Source organism: Rissa tridactyla, chromosome 24, assembly GCF_028500815.1.
Source record: "Rissa tridactyla isolate bRisTri1 chromosome 24, bRisTri1.patW.cur.20221130, whole genome shotgun sequence".
In the NCBI taxonomy this organism is placed as follows: domain Eukaryota; kingdom Metazoa; phylum Chordata; class Aves; order Charadriiformes; family Laridae; genus Rissa; species Rissa tridactyla.
The window spans coordinates 1,657,391-1,675,995 of NC_071489.1; the positions used below are offsets into that span (position 1 = coordinate 1,657,391).

General features: G+C 60.7%; 1 protein-coding gene across 1 annotated transcript in view; it reads right to left on the minus strand.

The window, feature by feature from the left end:
- LRP1 (LDL receptor related protein 1) overlaps nucleotides 1–18,605 on the minus strand; it is an 86,318-nt gene that overhangs the window by 34,076 nt on the left and 33,637 nt on the right. Inside the window, 14 exon segments of the mRNA XM_054183248.1 lie at nucleotides 321–488; nucleotides 2,634–2,714; nucleotides 2,829–2,945; nucleotides 3,208–3,333; nucleotides 3,655–3,795; nucleotides 4,444–4,569; nucleotides 4,999–5,188; nucleotides 5,443–5,665; nucleotides 6,107–6,287; nucleotides 6,822–7,058; nucleotides 7,434–7,577; nucleotides 8,976–9,165; nucleotides 9,489–9,711; nucleotides 11,268–11,430. Coding sequence (XP_054039223.1) covers nucleotides 321–488; nucleotides 2,634–2,714; nucleotides 2,829–2,945; nucleotides 3,208–3,333; nucleotides 3,655–3,795; nucleotides 4,444–4,569; nucleotides 4,999–5,188; nucleotides 5,443–5,665; nucleotides 6,107–6,287; nucleotides 6,822–7,058; nucleotides 7,434–7,577; nucleotides 8,976–9,165; nucleotides 9,489–9,711; nucleotides 11,268–11,430 — 2,310 coding nt within the window.

Genomic DNA, 18,605 nt, shown 5'->3' on the forward strand with positions numbered 1-18,605 from the left:
CTGCCTTGGCCCCAGGAGCTGGGACTGGGTGAGCCCAGGGGGCAGGAGGGGGACGCGGCACTCAGCCTGGGGGCACCCAGAGGTGCAGGAGCGGGTATCTGGGCACCCAGGGCGGGCAGAGTAGGCTGCAGGATCTCCTGCCTGGAAGGTAGGGCTCTGCCCAGGGGGGATCTTGGCTCTTTAGTCAGGATGGCAGCAGAGCTGATGCTCGGGAGGATCCATCTGCCACTTGCTTGCTCCCTTCCAGGGCAGGACCCGAGGGGGGACACACCAAGCAGCAGCACGGGGACAGCTCGACCCCGCCGTGGCCTGGGACTCACCCTGGTTGGTGCAGTTGGCGTGAGTCTCGTCGCTGTAGTCTCCGCAGTCGTTGTCCCCATCACAGGTCCAGTGCACGGGGATGCAGCGCCCGCTGTTGCACTTGAACTGGTTGCTGGAGCAGGAGTGGCTGCAGCCCGCCTCGTCGCTGTTGTCCCCGCAGTCGTTGTCTGGTGAGGGAAGGGGAGCAGGAAGGGGCTCAGAGTGCGCCCGGCCGGCCGGGAGGGCTGGTGGAGGCACAGCAGGAGGCAGAAAGGCAGAGACCCCCTGCCAGAGACGGCCGGGGGAAGCGGGGAACAACAGGGATCGGACAGACCACGCCAGCAGACAGGACACGGGGGCAGCCTGTCAGCGCTGGCGGTGGGTTGAAGAGAGAGCCCCTGTCCCCCCGCGGCCCTCCCACCCCCCGACACGCTCCAGGCGCGGCCACAGCACCAGCAGCGCACAAAGAAAATGAAACACAGAAACTGCATAGATCAGCCATGTACCTGGGGAGGCTGGGAGGGCGCCCAGCGCCAAGGGGGCCGCTCCGCTCCGCAGGGGGAGTGGAGCTGGGGGGGACGGTGCACTCCTTTATGGGGCGCATCCACGGGGAGATGGGCTGGTATGGCCAATTGGGGGGTGTCAGCTTGCCTGGAGGAAACCCCACCGCCCACTGACGGGCAGGGGGAGCTTTAGTCTGATGGTGCCATGACACTGGCAATGCAGCCCCTCCGCCTGCCCTGCTGGTGCCGGCACAGGGCACGGGGCTGGCCTGGCTTGCTGGAACCACCACAGCGCTCTGCTCTGCTGCGGATGCCCCACCTGAGCTCGGGAAAGGGCCTTTGCCTCCCCGTGCCTCTGTCTCCCCCAGCACGGGAGAGCTCATGATGGGCACGGGGACAATGGCACTGAGGGCTGTGGTGTAGCTTCACCAGCAGCTGCAGACCCCGACCTCTCCAGGCTCCCAACAACAGGAGCTTCCCGAGCGACTCCACTTGGTGAGCTGGGAGGGACGGCTGCTTCGCTCCCCAGCACTCGGCACTTCCCCCCCTGCTGCTGGAGGGTGGGGGACATTGCCAGAGAATGGGGGGCATTGCCAGAGAGCGGGGGGCATGGCCAGAGAGCAGGGGGCATGGCCAGCGTCTGGAGGAGCTGCCCACAGGGCTGGCGGCACTCTGGAGGGGGCACGTTTGGGGGTTGCGTGGGGCCAGGTTGGGGGTCTGGTGCATGTTGATCTATGCACTAACCGGTAGGCTTTGGACAGTTCTTTTCGTCAGAGCCATCCCCACAATCTTTTTCTGAAACACAGAACCAACCAGACAGGAGAGTGGGCACAATGACAAACAAAACAACACAACATGGCACACACACAGAGAGTGGCACAAAAACACGCTGATGCCGGGACGCGAACACGGACATGGAGAGGGACACAGAGAGGCTGCGCAGGCACACCAAGCCCGGGAGGCGAGACCAGAAGCAGCGGAGGGTGCTGGGGGGGCCCAGGGCAGCCGGGCTGGGAGCCCCTCGGTGCTGCAGCTCCTGCCCTGTGGGTGCCTGGCGAGGCTCTTGGCTGCATGGAGGGGCTCCACGCCAAGGCCATTCCTTTTGTCAGTGCATGGCTGCCAGCGCTGGTGGATCCCCAGGAAAAGAGACGGTCCCTTGGCAGGGACGGCTCAGAGGTGGGTCTGCCCCAGGAGGAAGATAGCATTGCTCAGGACAGACCTCAGGGAGGGACCTGCATCTGCAGCTCCCCGCTAACCTCCTGCACTCTGCAGCTCTGAACATGCCTCACCTGCTCTGAAGCCACTAATCAAACCTAACGATGCAGAGCTGCTAGGAAGACTGAAACAAACCTGTGGGGAAGAAAAGCAGCCTTGGGGTAAACCCTCTCTTCCAGGCCTGGCCCTGGAAACAGATCTGAGGCCAGACCCAAGCTCACTGGGAGACTGCTCCTGCCTTCCCCGGGGCTACGGGACATGGCTTGGCCCCGCCAGCACCACAGGCCACTCCACAGTTGTCTCAAGCACTGGGGCAGAGTTTTGGTCACCTTGTAAAGAATGCCAAGGTCTGCTGAAACTATCCCTGCCAGGCTGTTCCTGCAACACGTGCTCCCCCAATGGCAGCCAAGGAAAACATGGGTCTCGGTGTTGCAGGATGCACTTACAGCTTCAGCTAATGCCTCCTCCCCTTCAGGGCCTGGGCTCTGCTGTTTAGCACAAGGGTGAGAAATGGCCCTTGCAGGAACAGGGCCCCCTGCCAGGCTGGCACCCCTGCGTCTGATCTCGCTGTCCCTGGCTGCGACCCCTTGGCAGCAGCGGGGCCATGGTCCTTACCGTTGTCACAGCGCCAGTTGATGTTGATGCAGCGCCCGTTGTTGCAGGTGAACTGTGTCAAGGGGAAGCAGGTCGGGTAGGCTGTGGAGGAGGCAGAGGCACAATCAGCTTTGGGAAGACACCCTGTGCCCCAGTCCCCACTGGTGCCTCTGCCCCACGGCAGGGTGAGGAGCAGCGCTCCCCACCCCAGCTCACCACATGAGGCAGACTCGTCGGAGCGGTCCCCGCAGTCATCGTCCAGGTCACACGTCCAGGAAATGGGGATGCAGCGCCCACTGGCACAGGAGAACTGGTTGGGGGAGCAGGTCCGAGCTGGCCCAGGGGGAGACAGACAGAGCTTTAGTAGCTGGTGGTGCCTTGCTTTGCTGGGGGAAAGGTGGGGAATAACCCCCCTGGGGCTCCTGCGAGGCACAGGCACAGAAGCCAAACTGGTTGCAAGGTGGGCAGCAGGGATGTACGCGGCCCCAAGACATCGGCATCAGCCCTGCAGTGTGCAGGGAACAGCGAAGGCTGTGACTCATTACAGCAGTGCGAGCTTTCCCTCTGTTCCCCGAGGATGAGGCAGGCTCCTCACCTGAGCAGGTGGAGTTGGACTCATCCTCATTGTTCCCACAGTCGTTGTCCCCATCGCAGAGCCAGCGGTTGGGGATGCAGCGGTTGTTCTTGCACTTGAAACGGTCTGAAGGGCAGGTGTGCTGGTCTGCAGGGGAGACACGCACTCAGGACCTGCCCTTCTTCATCCCACCCTCATTCCTCCTCCATGGCTGATGGAGAGAAAAACTAAGACAAAAAAGGGCAGGGAGCCTCAGACAAACTGGGGATCCAGGATCCTAATCGCCATTTCCCACCCTCAACCACTCAAGCCAGCTCCCCTCCTAGAGCTGGGGAGGGGACGCAGGGGTCCTGGCTGCCTGACCCCATGCCAGCCACTGGCCCTACATATTGGGGAAGCTTAGATGGAATCCTGCAAACCCAGGAGCACATAAACCTCTATCCCACAGCGCAGAAGGCGACTACGCACGGCAGAGCTCAGGGGCTTCGTCGCTGTTGTCCAGGCAGTCGTTGTCCCCGTCGCATTTCCAGCGCTCCTGGATGCAGCGGTTGTTCTTGCAAGCAAACTCCCCGGGCTGGCACTGCGGAGGGGGGATGTAGGACGGGTTGGCTAGCAAGGGAAAAGCAGAGGGAGGGGATGATTTTAACCAAGTGACCAGGTGCAGGGCAGCAGTGAGGACAGTCCCGCGTCCCCAGGCCGGCAGGATGTCTACATGACTGCCCAGCAGCCCTGAGAGTGCACACCGACACTCATGCCCACGTGCACCAGCTCCTGAGCACGAAACGAGATGGTGCAGCCCAGGACCAAGGGGAGAGACCCTGGCTCAGCCTGCACCCATGGGCTGGGCCAGCAGAGCTTCACCCCTCTCATTTAAGCCGGCAAAGCACAGAACCACCCAGGCTCCCCGCCTTGACCCTGGCTCTCCCGACACCGGCAGCAGAGTCAACCCGTCCCAGCCATGCGGGCAGCATCGGACACCGTTGCACATCTTCATCACAGCGATCCCCACCAGGGACTTCCACCCGCTTCCCCGGTCAGGCGGCTGTCCTGCTGCCATCGTGCAACAGGAGGAACCAGACCCAGTAATGTGACTCATCTGCAGGGTCCCAGGGGTGCAGGGAGCACCCATCTCCCCGAGCCTGGGGCCAGCCTCCCACCACAACAGGCATCACTGCTGATGGGCCAGAGCGGAGCCGCAGACCCCACGTCCCCACCCATCCCTTGGAGAAAGGGGGTCCCCAGCGGGGGCCAGCCTACCCTGGCAGGTGACAGAGTCCGGTCCCAGGATCTGGTCCTCGGCACAGGCACACTGACGACCCCGGGGGGTGGCCAGGCACAAGCTGCTGCAGCCGCCGTTGTTGACGCGGCATTTGTTGGAGCCCACTGTGGAGGCAAGGCAGGGGTGAAAAGAAGGGGACTTTGGCATCAGGGAGCTCTGCTGACCCACGGGGGGCTGCTGGCTGCCCCCAGCCCCCTGGACTCCCTCAACAGGCTCCACAGTTGGAGCCCAGCTGGAGACCCCAGTTCATCAGGCGCTCAGGGGATGTAACGCCTGGCCGAACTAGCCAGGAAGCCTGTCAGACAGGGAGGGAAGGGGAGAAAGACGACAGGCTGGAAGGGCAGGGGATGAGCGATAGCAGGGCTGACAGAAAGACAGGGTGCATGGGGATGGAGAGACAGGCAGGGATATGGCCAAGAGGAAGGCAGGGCACTTCCTCGGCCCCCGGTCCCCAGTCCCATCCCTCTTCCAGTCCCCCCATTCCCTCGTGTGTGGCAGGTGCCCGCGGTGCCAGGCAGAGGTGGCCCCAGCACCTTGCTGCTGCTGTGCGTCGTACATCCGGATCTCAAAGATGGGCGGGCGCTCGTTCCGGAGCAGGCTCACCACCTTGGAGGCCTGGTCCAGCCGGTAGATGCTGCCACTGCGGTACTCAGTCCAGAAGAGGAAGCTGCTGTAGTGGCAGAGCCCGAAGGCGTGATTCAGCTCAGGTCCCTCGTACACGATCTGCAGACACAGGGAGGCAGAGGCTCATCATTAGCTGGGAAGGGTGTCCGGGCAAATCCCACATGGCAGGACAGGGCACGGGACATTGGAAGGGCAGAGGAGGGGACAGGCAGCAGAGGAGCGTGACTGAACATGGCCAGTCACCCACCGAACAGACCCACAGCGGATGTGGCCAGCTGAGACAACGGCTCAGCTGCCCACGGCTCCAACTCTGGGGTGACCAGTGTCCGAGAGCCCACAGGGCCTCCACTTGCCTTCCGCTCGGTGCCGTTGAGATAGACCATCTCGATGCGGTCATAGAAAGCATCCACCCAGTAGAGGATCTTGGCTGGGATGTCCAGGCTCAGCCCATTGGGCCACAGGACGGTCTTGGAGGTGATGAAGATGTTGCGGTTAGAACCGTCCATCCAGGCTCTCTCAATCTTGCCCCTCTTGCTGTCCTTGGGATCCTCCTCCCAGTCTGTCCAGTACATCCACCTGCCACAGACACTGAGCGTTACAGAGGCAGACGAGTCGGGCTTGGAGCCCACCCCACCACTGATCTGAAGAGCAACCAGCTCTGTCTCCACTGAAGCAGGTGTGAACTCTACGGCTGCTCCACAAGCCCGTGGGAAGGTCCTGCTGCCCTGTGCCTACAGCCAGGCCCCAGCCCAACGCAATGACCCGATGGCCCTCCCAGCCACGCCAGTGCCACTGAGCCCAGGCTGAAGCTGCCAGGTAGCACAGAGCCACTGCCATCGCCGCGGCCGGAGCTGCTGCCTGGCCCCGCTGCCACAGCTTGGGAGCCATCACAAACGCTCGGAGGTGCAGCAACTGCCGTGTGGAGCTGGGGACCCAACCGCCAGCTCTCGTGGTCCCTGTTGTGGGCAGGAGCCGTGCCCCCCTGCGAGCCAGCCCTGCCCTCCCAGGCACCCGCACCCATTGAGGGGGTCCACCACGATTGCTCGGGGGTGGGTCATCTTCCCCTCGATCAGTGTCTTCCGCGTTTGGGCGGCCTTCTCCAGCCGAGCGACGCTGATGGTCTTTTTGGGGCCGTCATCAGTCCAGTAGAGGTTATTCCCCATCCAGTCCACAGCGATCCCTTCCACGTTGTGGATGCCTTTGGGGAAAAGCAGGAGCAGGCGCTCATCACCAGGGCGGACCCCCCCAGCCCCAGTGCAGGCAGCTCCCCCAGAGATGGCACAGCCACGGGGAGCCTGGGCTGGAAAAAGCCAAATTGAGGTGCGTCCCTGGCTGGTTCACCCTGAGGCAACACTAACGTGCTTGACTGGCAGCGTGGGGATGGCTCAGCCACCACACTGAGCCCCAGGGACCCTGACTGAGGATCCCGCATCCCTCCCTCCTCCTCCCATCTGACTGATCGGGGTGGGCTGGCTCGGGTAGGAAGAGGACATCCAGGACAGGGGACCCTCTCCTGCCTCTGCTGGGGCACATGCTCTGTACCTGTCTCCAACAGCAGTCTACAGATAAACCCAAACAGCAGCTTCAAACCTTAGTTTTAAGGGTCAAAGATGCAAGGGAGAGGACAGAAGCGCTGCCGTGACATGAGGAAATGCACTGATGGCCATTGCTTCCAGCTCCTGGGAGCTGAACGCGCTGTGGGGGGACCAGGCTGGGCCCCTCAGCCACGCACCGTCCTTCAGGATGGTCTCTCGCTCCGTGCCATCGATCTTCTGGCGCCCAATGAGGTAGCTGGTGGTGTCAGCAAAGTAGATGAAGCCGGTCTCAGCATGGAAGTCCAGCGCTCGGGGGTTCATGAGGTTCTCAATGGGAATCATGTGCTCGTCCGGCACCTTGGCCCCCATGTCCATCCCGCGGATGATGCCTGGACGCCCCTTCCCATACACCAGGAACAGCTCGTGCTCAGGCTCTGCAGAGAGACAGGGAGAGCCATTGCCACCAGCCAGGGCAGGGTGTGCTGGGGGTGGGCAGCTTGATGGACATGGCACCGGGGCTTTTGCGGGGTCGCAGCTACAACTCAGAGGCCAGGAGGAGGCAACCTGCCCCTGCACCTGGCAGGTCTGCAGGGACCGCAGAGCCCAGTGGGCAGCCCTGTGGGCTGGCACAGGCACAGGCCAGGCAGGAAAGGGGTGTTTGCAACCAGGAGGGGGAGAACTGAAAAGCTCTGCTCGTCCTGTGCCTGTGTGCTTCCAGGCACCTGGCACAAGTGCCTCTGCCCACCCCGTCCCTCACAGAGGGGTCCCCTCGTCCCCCCCGCAGCTCTCTTGAGGGGGCCAGGACTCACTTTTGCAGGACTTTCCATCGCTGCCCAGGCTGAACCCGGAGCGACACCGGCAGGTTCGGGTCTTGTGGCTGTTCCCAAGGAGACAGATATCCGAGCAGCCTCCCGGCTTGCCGAACTGGTCTGGCTCACAGGCATGGCTCCTCACTGCAACAGAGAGGGCGGGCTCCAGCAGCCGGGGACAACCAGAGCAGCCCAGAGGTGGCCTGCCCAGCTGCAGGTCCCCGCCAGCGAGGGGACAGGCAGGCAGGGGACATTAGTCCACAACCATGGGGATGCAGAGACAGTCTCATGGGCGCTTTAGGGGGACCCTTCCTGCTGGAGCTCCCCACCGGTCAGCCAGGGGCTGAGCATTGCGCAGGACAGACAAGGCAGAGATGGGACAGGACATGTGCAGGACAGACGAGGCAGGGACCTGCCCAAGATGCAGGATCCCTGCGGAGCAGAAACCAGCATGGCATGTCCCCACACATGGCCACGGCCACTGGGCCACGCTGCCTCCATCCTGCCAGCCCATCCCTCACGGGCCACGGGGAGAGTGGGGCTGCCCAGCTGCTCCGCAGACAGCGATGGCAGGATGAGCCCCGGCGCGGGAACAGCCAGCGCCAGCCCAGAGAGCCCCCTTAATCACGCTCCTTCACTGCTCGGAAATCTCCTGATTAGTTTTATATTCTAGAAAATGCCAAGCAGGCTGCAGACGCTAAGAGGATTTTAAATGAGTAAATTGATTAACTGCAGGAAGGTGCTGGGAGCGGGCAGACAGGGACGGATGCGGGGTGGGGACGGCGCCTGCAGCTCCAAAACCTTCCAACTCCCTTGAAATCCCTCAGTGTTCAGGAGCACGTGGCCCTGGTCGAAGGGCAAACACACCAGCAATAGGGACCAAGAGCATGTGGGCACGGCAAAAGACAGCCATTAATATTTCAAGATACCACATCTGCTCCAATGTCCCTGTGCTCTCCAGCGAGACATGATCGATCAACCACACGGCGCAGCTGCCCAGCCCATGGGGACGGCTGCCACGTCTCCCAGGAGGAGATGGAGCAATAGCGAGGGCCAGGGGCACCCCAGGGTGTGCAGCAGCCCCGTGAGAGGCCGGCGCGTGGCTGCCTGGGGCGCAGGAATCCCACACCAGCCCCTGGCTGAGGAGTGCTGGCAGCAGGACGGCAGCTCCAGGAGTCTCTGGGGACCACAGCCGGGCAGCTGGCTCCTCCGTCCCTGTCCCGGCGCTTTTTGGCCTGCCCGGAACTCAGCACCCCCAGGCAGGCTCTGACAGCGTCCCCCCAAAGTGAGCTCCCGCTGCCAGCTGCCTGCCCAGGAGCTGGCGGGGACGGGGGAGCTGGGGGCTACTGGGCACAGCCAGGATCCGGCTCAGCACAGCTCCTTGGGGCCACAGGGTACTGCCAAGGGAGGCTCATGGGCAAGTGAACCCATCCTGGGTGTCTGGCCCCACTTGGAGAGGGAATTTCAGAAGGTGCAGCCCGTCCCCATCCCCACCCAGCCTCTGGGGTCCAAGAAGCTGCTTTTCCCAGGCTGGGGTCCCACCTGTGGGCTGGCGCCGCTGGTGGTAGATGTGCAGCGCTCCTCCCTTGTCCACCCGCGTCACCACCTGGTACTCGGTGCTGTTGAAGCGGTTGACCCGGATGACGCTGGTTTTCTGCTGGGCGTTGGCATTGTCAGAGTTGGTGGCGTAGAGGTAGTTCTCGAAGACAGTTAGCCCATAGAGGTGTTCAATCTGGAAGGCACCACACAGGTGTCCATGAGGAATTTAGCAGGAGGCATTAGAATCCTGGCTCCGAGGCATGCAAAGCCCCTGACCCCCGCTCCTGCTCCTGCCCTACGGCTTATGCCCCCACCTCATTCAGGCCACGAGATTGGGCTTGGCAGGCGGGTGCTGCAGGACTGGTTGGTGTTCAGCAGCTCACACCTTTTCTTTGCTGGACCAGCAAAGGCAAGCCTGTGGACCAGTGACCCCCAGCAGACCAAGCTCAGACCTGCCTCTAGCACACTCTGCCATAAGGCCCTCCCCAACCCCCACCTCCCTCTGGCCCCACTCACCAGGATGCCCTGGATGATGGTATGTCTGTTCTTGCCTTCGTAGTCTACCACCTCAATATAGTCCAGGTAGGCGTCAGCCCAGTACACCAGCCGGTTCACCAAGTCCAAGGTGATGCCATGGGGGAAGACGATCTTGCTGTCCACCAGCTTGGTGCGGTTCTGCCCGTCCATGTCGCAGCGCTCCACCTTAGGGATCTGCCCATAGTCGGTGAAGAACACTTTGCTGCATGAGAGGGGCAAAGGCAGGAGCTCAGAGCCTGGATGTCAGGTTTCGACCCGAAGAGAGGGAGGATGCAGACGTAGACAGTGCCTGCTCACGCCTGCAGACGTGGGCTTGTCCCGTGGGCACGGGGGTGACTGGAGTCCACCCCAGCAGCTCCCAGCCGGGGCCAGCCCAGGGTTGCTCTTTGCTGCCTGCGTGGCCCAGCTGTGCCACAGCTGGCAGCACCTGCCAGCACTTCAGAGGCACCGCAGCGTCCCGGGCAGAGACGGCAGACAAAAGCCCAAACTGAGATCAGCTGGTGTCACCAGGGAGAGGCTCAGGGCCCTCCACGAGCCGACATGTTAAAACACGACCTGACACATCTGCCCGGGTGCTGTGCGCCCAAGAGCCGCAGCTCCCAGCACAGCCCAGAGCTGGGGCTCGGCACCACCACCCTCAGCACCCGGGCCATGCCACATCTCTGCTGCAGAGTCCAAGGGACCTCCACTCAGTCACCTGTGGGGCTTGTCTGCACCTTCCCTGTTCTAGGCCAGAGTCTCTCTCCAGGACGCCATGCAGTATTTATTTATTTTAAAAAACTTTTTAGCTTTTCTGCTCAGTGACATCAGCTCTCTTCATTCAGGCAAGGATAAAAGCACCCATCTGGAAAGCAGCAGGAGAGGGGGGAGATGTCCTCTTTACTGGGACCCTGCAGCACACCCAGGTGAGCATCCTCAGATGGAGTGTGCTGTTGGGTGAGGCAGTTTGTGCTCGCACACTGACAGATGTCCCTGTCGGGCAGCGGGACTTCCCCCACATACATACCCTGCAGCCGGACAACGCTCATGGAGAGCGCCCAGTGGGATCTCACACAGCTCTGCTCTGCCCACCGCGTCCTCAGCCACAGCAGGCACCTGCTCCCGGGGCCCTGCGGCTGCCCTGCACGCCCTGAGCTGCTCCGATGATTCAGCATCCCAGCTTCCCCATGCTCAGGATTTTGCAAAAGGCAGCTGCCTGGGTGTCGCCATCCGACCGCAGCACCCCATATAAATAGGCACAAGCAGAGCTGCTCAATCCATGCGAGTAGCTGACTGTTTCGGTTCCCAAAAGCCAGTGCAAAGCTGTAACTACACAGCCACAACCTGGAAGCAGCAGCTTGTCCTGAGCCTGGCCAGGTCCATCCTGCAGGACAGAGCACCGTCAAAGCCGCTGCTCAGGGCAGGCAGAGCGGGAAGCGACCCTCCGGAGAGGGGCTCCTGGACACAGGCATGCAGGTACATCTCCTTCATCTCCTCCAAAACTGACTGCTACCAGCAGGCTGCTCAAAATGCTGCTGACACAACTACCCTACAGCACGTGGCTCCGATCTTAGCTGAGGGAGAGAAGACGCTGCGATTCACTCAGTGCTAAAGCCCAGAGGGACCCTTGCTTGCGGGAGAGTCACTTTTCCAGCAGCATCGCTGCCACCCCACTTCCTGCAGCAGCTGGACCCTCCTGGTTTGTTCCACCTCCCCACATCTGTGGTGCAGGTCCAGGCAGCAACGCTGAGCCCCCCCACCTCCAAGCAGCACTCTTACCCCATTGCTGGGTCCAGCGCTATCCCCTTGGGGTTGTACAGCTCCAGGTCCAGCAGCGTGACACAGGTGACTCCGTTCTTGTTGCAGACAAAGATCCTGTCATCAATGTCATCCACGAAGTAGAAGTTGCCCGTGAGCCAGTCAATAGCCATCTGCTCGACATCTAAGCCATGGGAGAGGGGACGAGGAGAGGTTAGGCAGGGAGGGAGGGAGCCAGGAGCCCCTCATGTGCAGGTGCAGGGGGTCTCTGACCACTTCCCAGCCAGCCCCCCAGGCATTTCAAGCACAAACAAAGCTGAGGAATAAGGCTGTGTGAGCCACTGAGGAGCTGTGACCTGCACTGCACCAAGGACCTGGCCCTGGTCACCCTGTGTGGATCAACACAGCAACCCATCCTCTCCTCCTGGGAGAGATGGGACCTGCCACCCCCCGGGCAGCCCAGCTGCGAGCGGCAGCACTTTTGGAGACATCGCACGCAGCCAGGAGAGCATCCTGCAGAACAGCGGCCCGAGCAGGGGGAGGGTCTCCGAGGTGGGCACTGGAGAAGGCAAAGTCAGCTCCTGGAGTCGCAGAGAGGGAGAAGAGGCTCAAACCGCAGCATTGGGACGGCAAACACCTGCCGAGCCCTCACTCAGGGCAGCATTGGGAGGGACTGCAGGAAGAGCCCCATGGGGACGAGCTGATCCAGAGCCGCAAGGACGCCCCGAGCCCTGAAGCAGGTGAGAGACAGCATCTGGCACGCAGTGTTTAAGTATTTAATTAAACTAGTGAAAGCCTGTTAAATCGGATAAACTAAATGCACCTGAATTCCTTCCTTGCAACCAGGTCAGTGCTCGGTGCTGTTCCACGTCCCCCACCGCCTGCCAGCCCCCGGTGACTCTGGGAGACGCCAAGTGCTTTGGAGACCCATTCTTTCATTTAACGTACCCCAGGACCCCCCAGGCCGACACAGCAGCACCGCAGGGCTTGCACCACCGCAGGCACAGCCGAGCAGGGACAGGAGCAGCAGCCGCCCCGACCACCCCGAGGACATCGGGACCCAGACAGCCCCGGAGGAGCCCAGCCACACACCGCTGAATTATTAACCAGCGCAGAAGCTCGGGAGCACAGAGGGAGGGAAAACATGAATCAAGCCAGGACGTTTTGCAATGCCCCGCACTCCCCCTGCTCGCAGGATTCGGCCTGATTGGTATCAAGCCCTTCCCCGCTGTAGCACCACGAAGCTCTGTCTGGATTTTGGTGAGAACCAACTGATGAGAACCCCAGGGCTTGAGGATGCCCTGTCCGAGCACAAACTCAAGACCCAGGTGCCTGAGTTACCCAGACCAGCTCTCTTGTACGCCGCCACTGAGCATTTCACGTCAAGGCCGTGGCCCCAGGGATGGAGACGTCCTGCCAGCGGTGATGGCCAGATGGTGACCAACCGCCCTCCCCTCCGGAAGGGCGAAGCTGCGGCGCCTGCAGCCACCACCCAGCGTGATGATGCGTCTCATAAAAACAAGTGGAAATGGCCAGAGCCAAGGAATTAGCATCAAACCAGCTGAACCGAAGGCCGTGCAGGGCTCCTGCCATGCTGCCTGACGTGCCAGAGCTGGCAGCGGGGCCGGGGCAAAGTCAGGGGTCCTCATCCAGCCAGGACCCCCACAACCCGATGACCCGGCTCCTGGGTGCTCGCTGGCAGTAAGTTTTCCTGATGAGCGAAAACCACCTAGAAAAGTGCACGAGGGTGGAGGGGGCAGGCGAGGGCCCCACTCTGCCTCTGAGATGGGGCCGCCTGAGTCACGCTGCCTGGCCGGGCGCCCGCCCGCCGTCCCCCTGCGCCCCCAGCCCTGATTCACCCCTCTGACAAGGGGAGGGGGCGGCCGAGCCACGCAGGCGGCGCAGCCCTGCCTGGGCGAGAAACGCCTCAGCGAAGGGATGTGCAAGAATTCCCCAAAAAAGCAGGTCTTGGCTGGTGCCTGCATGGCTGAGTCAGAGTCACAGGACCGGGGGAACGATCCAAGCAGGGGCGGATGGGGAGCGCAAGGCGGGACGGCACGGAGGCCCGAGCCCCCCCCACAGTGCGGACCCCCTGGCCACAGGCTTTGGCTTTTCCTCACTGCCTTCCTCCCGGGGGGGGCCTGGCCATCGCCACCCTGTCACCAGCGCTTGCCCTCACCTTGGTCCTCCTCTCCCGTCGCTCGCCCCAAAGCCCCCGGCATCACCAGGCCACTGACACCTCACCGGCTACGTCCTGCTGAGCTGGTGCCGGAGGAAGTTCACCAAAATGGCACTCAAAGGCTAAACAGGAATCAGAAGGGAAAATGGCCAAAACAAGCTATAGGTTTCCAGCTGCTCACTTCCTGGGGCCTGCAGCCTCCCTCACGCCGTTTCTGCAACGGTCGCCTCTCCCCGTCAGAGCCAAGGGTCCTGGCACTCTCGGGGGTCTGACGGGGGTCTCCCACCCGGGCCCCAGCTCCAAGCGGGGCAGCGCTGGGCTGGGGAGCTGGGGGTGATGCAAGCACTTGCTCTTCTCCCAGGCTGTATTTTTGCAGCTGGAAAGCATTACCCTCCTCAAAGGCTTTTGTTTTTCAGCTTGCTCCTTCTCTCCCTGCTCGCCATCCTCCCCCCTCCTTCGCAGGAATCAGTTTTTATTATTATTATTATTATTTTCAGCTCTTTCTTTTAGGCTCAGCTAAACCTGGATTTCCTCTTGAACTTTCAGTGGAAGCTAATTTAGCAAATGTCTATTTTTAACCCCTCGCGTTAGCCTGCAGAGAGCTCTCCCCCCACTCGCCACTTGGCTTTGGGAGTGGGGAGGAGTGAGGGACATGGCCTCTCCCCTCCCACGGGTATCACGCACCCTCCCAGCAGGACAGCGGGTGCCTGGGAAGGTGCGCCATGGCCACCCATGACCGGCAAGACGCGGGCAAGGACCTGGCTTGGGGGCACCAGCAGGGACCAGCCCGTCCCTGCTGTAAACAACGTCCATGGACGGAAGAAGCCGAGGGGCAGCGACCATCCCCCTCCTCCTGCCCGCAGCTCTGGCAGCAGAGGGGGCTGGCTGGTGAGTCCATCCCCCTCACCAATTCCCATCCCAGAGTCAAGTCTTCCTCCTTGCTCAACCACGGCTGGGCGTTGCAAGCAATTGCAACATGCAAAACTAATTTCCCAAGATTTATTTATTTGCTCATGTTTGAAAACGAGCTTGTGGGGGCAGAGAACAGGGAATGTCAACTCTAAAGGCTCTTCCTGGAAGAAGCTAACCAGCCTCGTCAGGCCAGAGAGCCATAGTCCACGCCAGCCGGCCACGCTCAGAGGCGCTGGCCAGGAACCCCGCTGGTTGAAGGGGGCTGTGACCGTTGCCTCCCTTGTGGGGAGGGGGGAGAGGGAGCACCAAGAAGTTCATCGGCGCCCAAGTGGCACGTTGCTCAACAAGGGCGGGCTGGCAACTTCAGCAAACTCCAAAACCCACCCTGCACAGATGTTTCCTGGTTTCACGCTCAACACAAACCCAGCGATCCTGACCAAGCTTTTGCTGAAGGCCTTGCCACAAAATAATCTATGTGCCTGGATTTTCCCCTTTCCTTGCCATGGCCACCAGTGGAAGAAGCTGAAGCAGCCTCTGGGGCCAACAGGCCAGGAACCACCACTGGGGCCAGCTGGCTGGAGGAGAAGGCTCCCACGTGTCCCTTCCAGACCAAACTCCTCCAACACCAAGCTGAGACCTGTCGCAGCACTACCAGGGAACGCTCGGGGACAGCAACTGCCCCAAGAGGCAGCAGAAGCGTCTAGCCTCCACCCAAGAAGTTCTTGGCCCCATCAACTCTTAAAGTGTTCCCAGGCGCTCTCAACAATAACCTTCCCCCTCCCCAATTCCAACCTCCTCCTGAGCTTGATGGGGTTGGGAGCATCTTGTCCCACTCAAAGAGCTCCTCGACACAAGTGGGTCATCGACTCAATGGCTGTCCACAGGAGCTCCTGCCAGAGGTTCTCCCTCCCTTAACCCAAGCCACAGAGCATCTGATTTACCCCACAACCAGTCAAACACCGCAAGGCTGTGGGTTTTTTGGGGAACGAGTTTTGCTGACCCAGCACATAACTTTCCTCTGCATGAATCAGTTGTTGTGCAGTCTGCAAATACATCAATTGTGGCCTGACACAAGGAGGAAGGAAACGCGCAATCTTCTCTCAGACTAAAACATGGATTTCGACACAGTTCTGAAACAGCTGCAATTAAGACGTGTGCAACTCAGCAGCTCACCCTGACTCTTGCCCAGTTAAGCATGGAAGAACAGAAACCACCTATAGCGGGGAAGGTGCAAAGAGCTTGGAACTAAGTGCTCTGCACTGCAGCAGTCTGGATTAAATCCCACCCCATGGGGCGTCTGGAGCAGGGCAGGACACGGACACTGGTCAGGAGAGGTCACAGCTCTGCCAGGAACCCTCCTTACGAGACTCCCCTTAGAAGCAACTGAAAACATCATCACTTCCAACGCCAGGTACAGAGGTCCATCACCAAAGGTCCTTGCCCCCAGTTCTGCTGAGGTGCATTTTCACCCTTGCCCCAGCACGTGGGGTAGATAAAAGAGCTGGACCGAGCTCTGCTGCTGACATTTGCGTGTTGTTTTTAAATAAGAAATATTTATGTCCAAGTGCATCTCTGAGAACAGCCCACATTTTTTGCTTCAGCTCCAGTGGATCAAACCGAACACAAGCCCCAGCAGTAAAGAAGTGCCTGAGGCATTTGGGCTGCAGTGACTGGCCACAGAGAAACGCACACGGATAAATAACAGTGCAGCCCGTGGCCCAAGCAGAAAACGCACCAAAACTGCCTGAAGCCATCGGCGCTGCCTCCTCCTGCTCCCAGGGGCCCAGGCCCAACTTGCCACCCAGCGAGAAGCCCGGGAGGGCGGCCACACTGCGTGCCCCAGGGCACCGGGAGAGCCAACGACACGCGGCTCCCGCGGAAAAAAAGCTTGGAAAAGTTGCCGAATGTTTCAGTTCAAAATCGCCTCCAGAAGAGGAATGGAGGCTCGTCAGGAATGCAGTCCCCAGGGGTTCTCAAATACATTGGTTTCCTACTTTCCTTTTTATAGGGAATGATCCGTTTGATACATTTACATAATACCATAATCTGGAGGAATTTCTGTCTCTTCCCTCCACAGACATCCTCTCCCCCGGAGAACAAGACTGTCTCTGTAACGGCAACATACTCCATGGATAAACACTGCTCCTGGGGACAATTTTCCTTAATTAGAAGTATGTTAACAGGACAGGCATGAAGACAAACTCCAGCCCCGAAAGGAACCGGCCGCAGGACAGAGGGACACCCTGCACCCCTCGGGGGTCTGGCACAGCCTCCCCCTGCCCCGGCTCCCGGCAACAGACACCTCCTTGTATGAGGAGCCGCCACTTCGAGCCCCACTGCCAGCCCCAAGGTGGGGAGGAGGGGACCGCGGATGGGACAGACACCGGCAGGCAGAGCCACCGCCATCACGTCAGCCTTGTTTCCTCAGAAAACCAGGCTAAAAAATAAATAAATTTAAAACCCTTTCTGTTAAGCTGTTTAGCTCAGAGGAGGAACCGCTGGGTGGAAGCCGGTGGCGCACGTCCAGGACGTCTGACTCGGCACTCGGAAGGATCCTTGCGGCCCCTGCGCACATGCACGCCCACGCATGCACAAGCCAAATGCTCCCCGGGGGGTGAAATCGTCCCCCCTGGGACTGCGCAGCCCCCCGGGTGCTGTGGGAGGAGAATCCCAGCCCAGCCATCCCCGGGGACAGGCAGAGTGACCGTCAGTTAACGAAGGTGCCAGAGCATTGCCACTCCCCAGGGAGCCCAGGGCTGCCCAGATCCCCAGCTCACTCCGTCTCCATGCCTGGACCCCCGCCGCAGCCGGTGCAGCATCGCAGCCATGGCCCAGGGGGGCTCAGAGGCCACAAGTACCTCTCCAGCAGCGGGCTCAGACCTAGGGTGATGCAGCCTCCAGCATCCCGGTCTGGGGACATCCCAGGCAGCATTTTGTCACCCTCCTGCCAGACAGGTCACACATCCTCCCCAGTCCCAAACCTGCCCCCTCCCCATGGCCGGGCTCAGCCCCGCAGCGTCCCTGTGGAGCCCGGCTACAGCACCGGAGGTGGGAAGAGCAGGAACAGAGATGGAGCTTGCTCCATCTCAGCTGCGTGGAGGGCAGCCAAGGGACCGCTAATTACTCTGCCTTAATGAGGCCATTCCACAGGCAAAAATATTCCGCAGAGGCCGATGGAGGGACAGGGCGCTTGGCTTTCTTCTGGGTGAGAAGAGAGAGACACAGGCTTGACAGGAACCCGGGGAACTGCCATCGGGATGATTTTGGGGGGTGGGGGGACACAAAGGTGAAAATGGGGCCAGTCTGGGCAAGGACAATCCTGGCAGGGCTTGGCTGCAGCACAGGGAGCCCGGCACAAGCACGGCAGGCAGCGGTGCAGGACAGATGGACAGATGTGTGTAGGGATAAACATGCTCCTGTCCATTTGAAATCAAACCCATCTCTGTGCACAAGAGGATCCCAATTACTCGGGACATTAATTTCACCCTTTTGTCTCCAGCAACGTGGGAACGCAGCTTCACTCAATGCCTCAGGGATGGCTGGAGGGAGACGGAGGGGAGCAGTGCGGCGGCGGGGAACTGCACGGGGTTCCTCCATCCCAGGAAGGTGGAGGCAGAGAAGACCATACCCCACTCTGCCACCACAGCCGGGGGGATGAGGGTGGCCGTGAGGAAGGAAGACGGAAACTCAGGCAGCACATCCATCCCCTCCCAGCACAGGGATGCTGCTGCCCTCGGACTGCTCAGGAAACCTGGGAGAGGAACAGACATCACCCCAGCCCAGCTCACCCTGCTCGGGGAGCTCGGTCCCATCAGGGACTTTATCCCCATTCCACACCGAGGGGTAATTAAAGCCAGAGGTGCCAGGCAGAGCTGCAGAACGGTCCCCAGTGTCTCCACAGCAGATCTGCCTCCAGGCTGAACAGAGCCCAGCAGGCACTTAGTTAACAAACCGATTAAAATCACCGCAGCTGTCGTCCCCACCAGTACAAAGAGCTGATGCACTGATGTGAGCGCTCTGGCCCCAGACACTGCAGCCATCCTTGCTCTCATGCGTCGCTGCTAAGAGAACAGTCATAAACAGTTAAAAAAAAAAAAAAAAGGAATCGGCATGATGAAATTACCAATCATCCTGCTTTCTTGCCAAGTAAGTTCACATTGGAGCCTCTTTCTTGGCTAGGATGAGGCAGCAAGGAAGAAAAATAGCTTTCCATGCAAAGTGGGGAAAGAAATGTACTTGGATTCCTCTACAGAGCAACATCTCCCTGA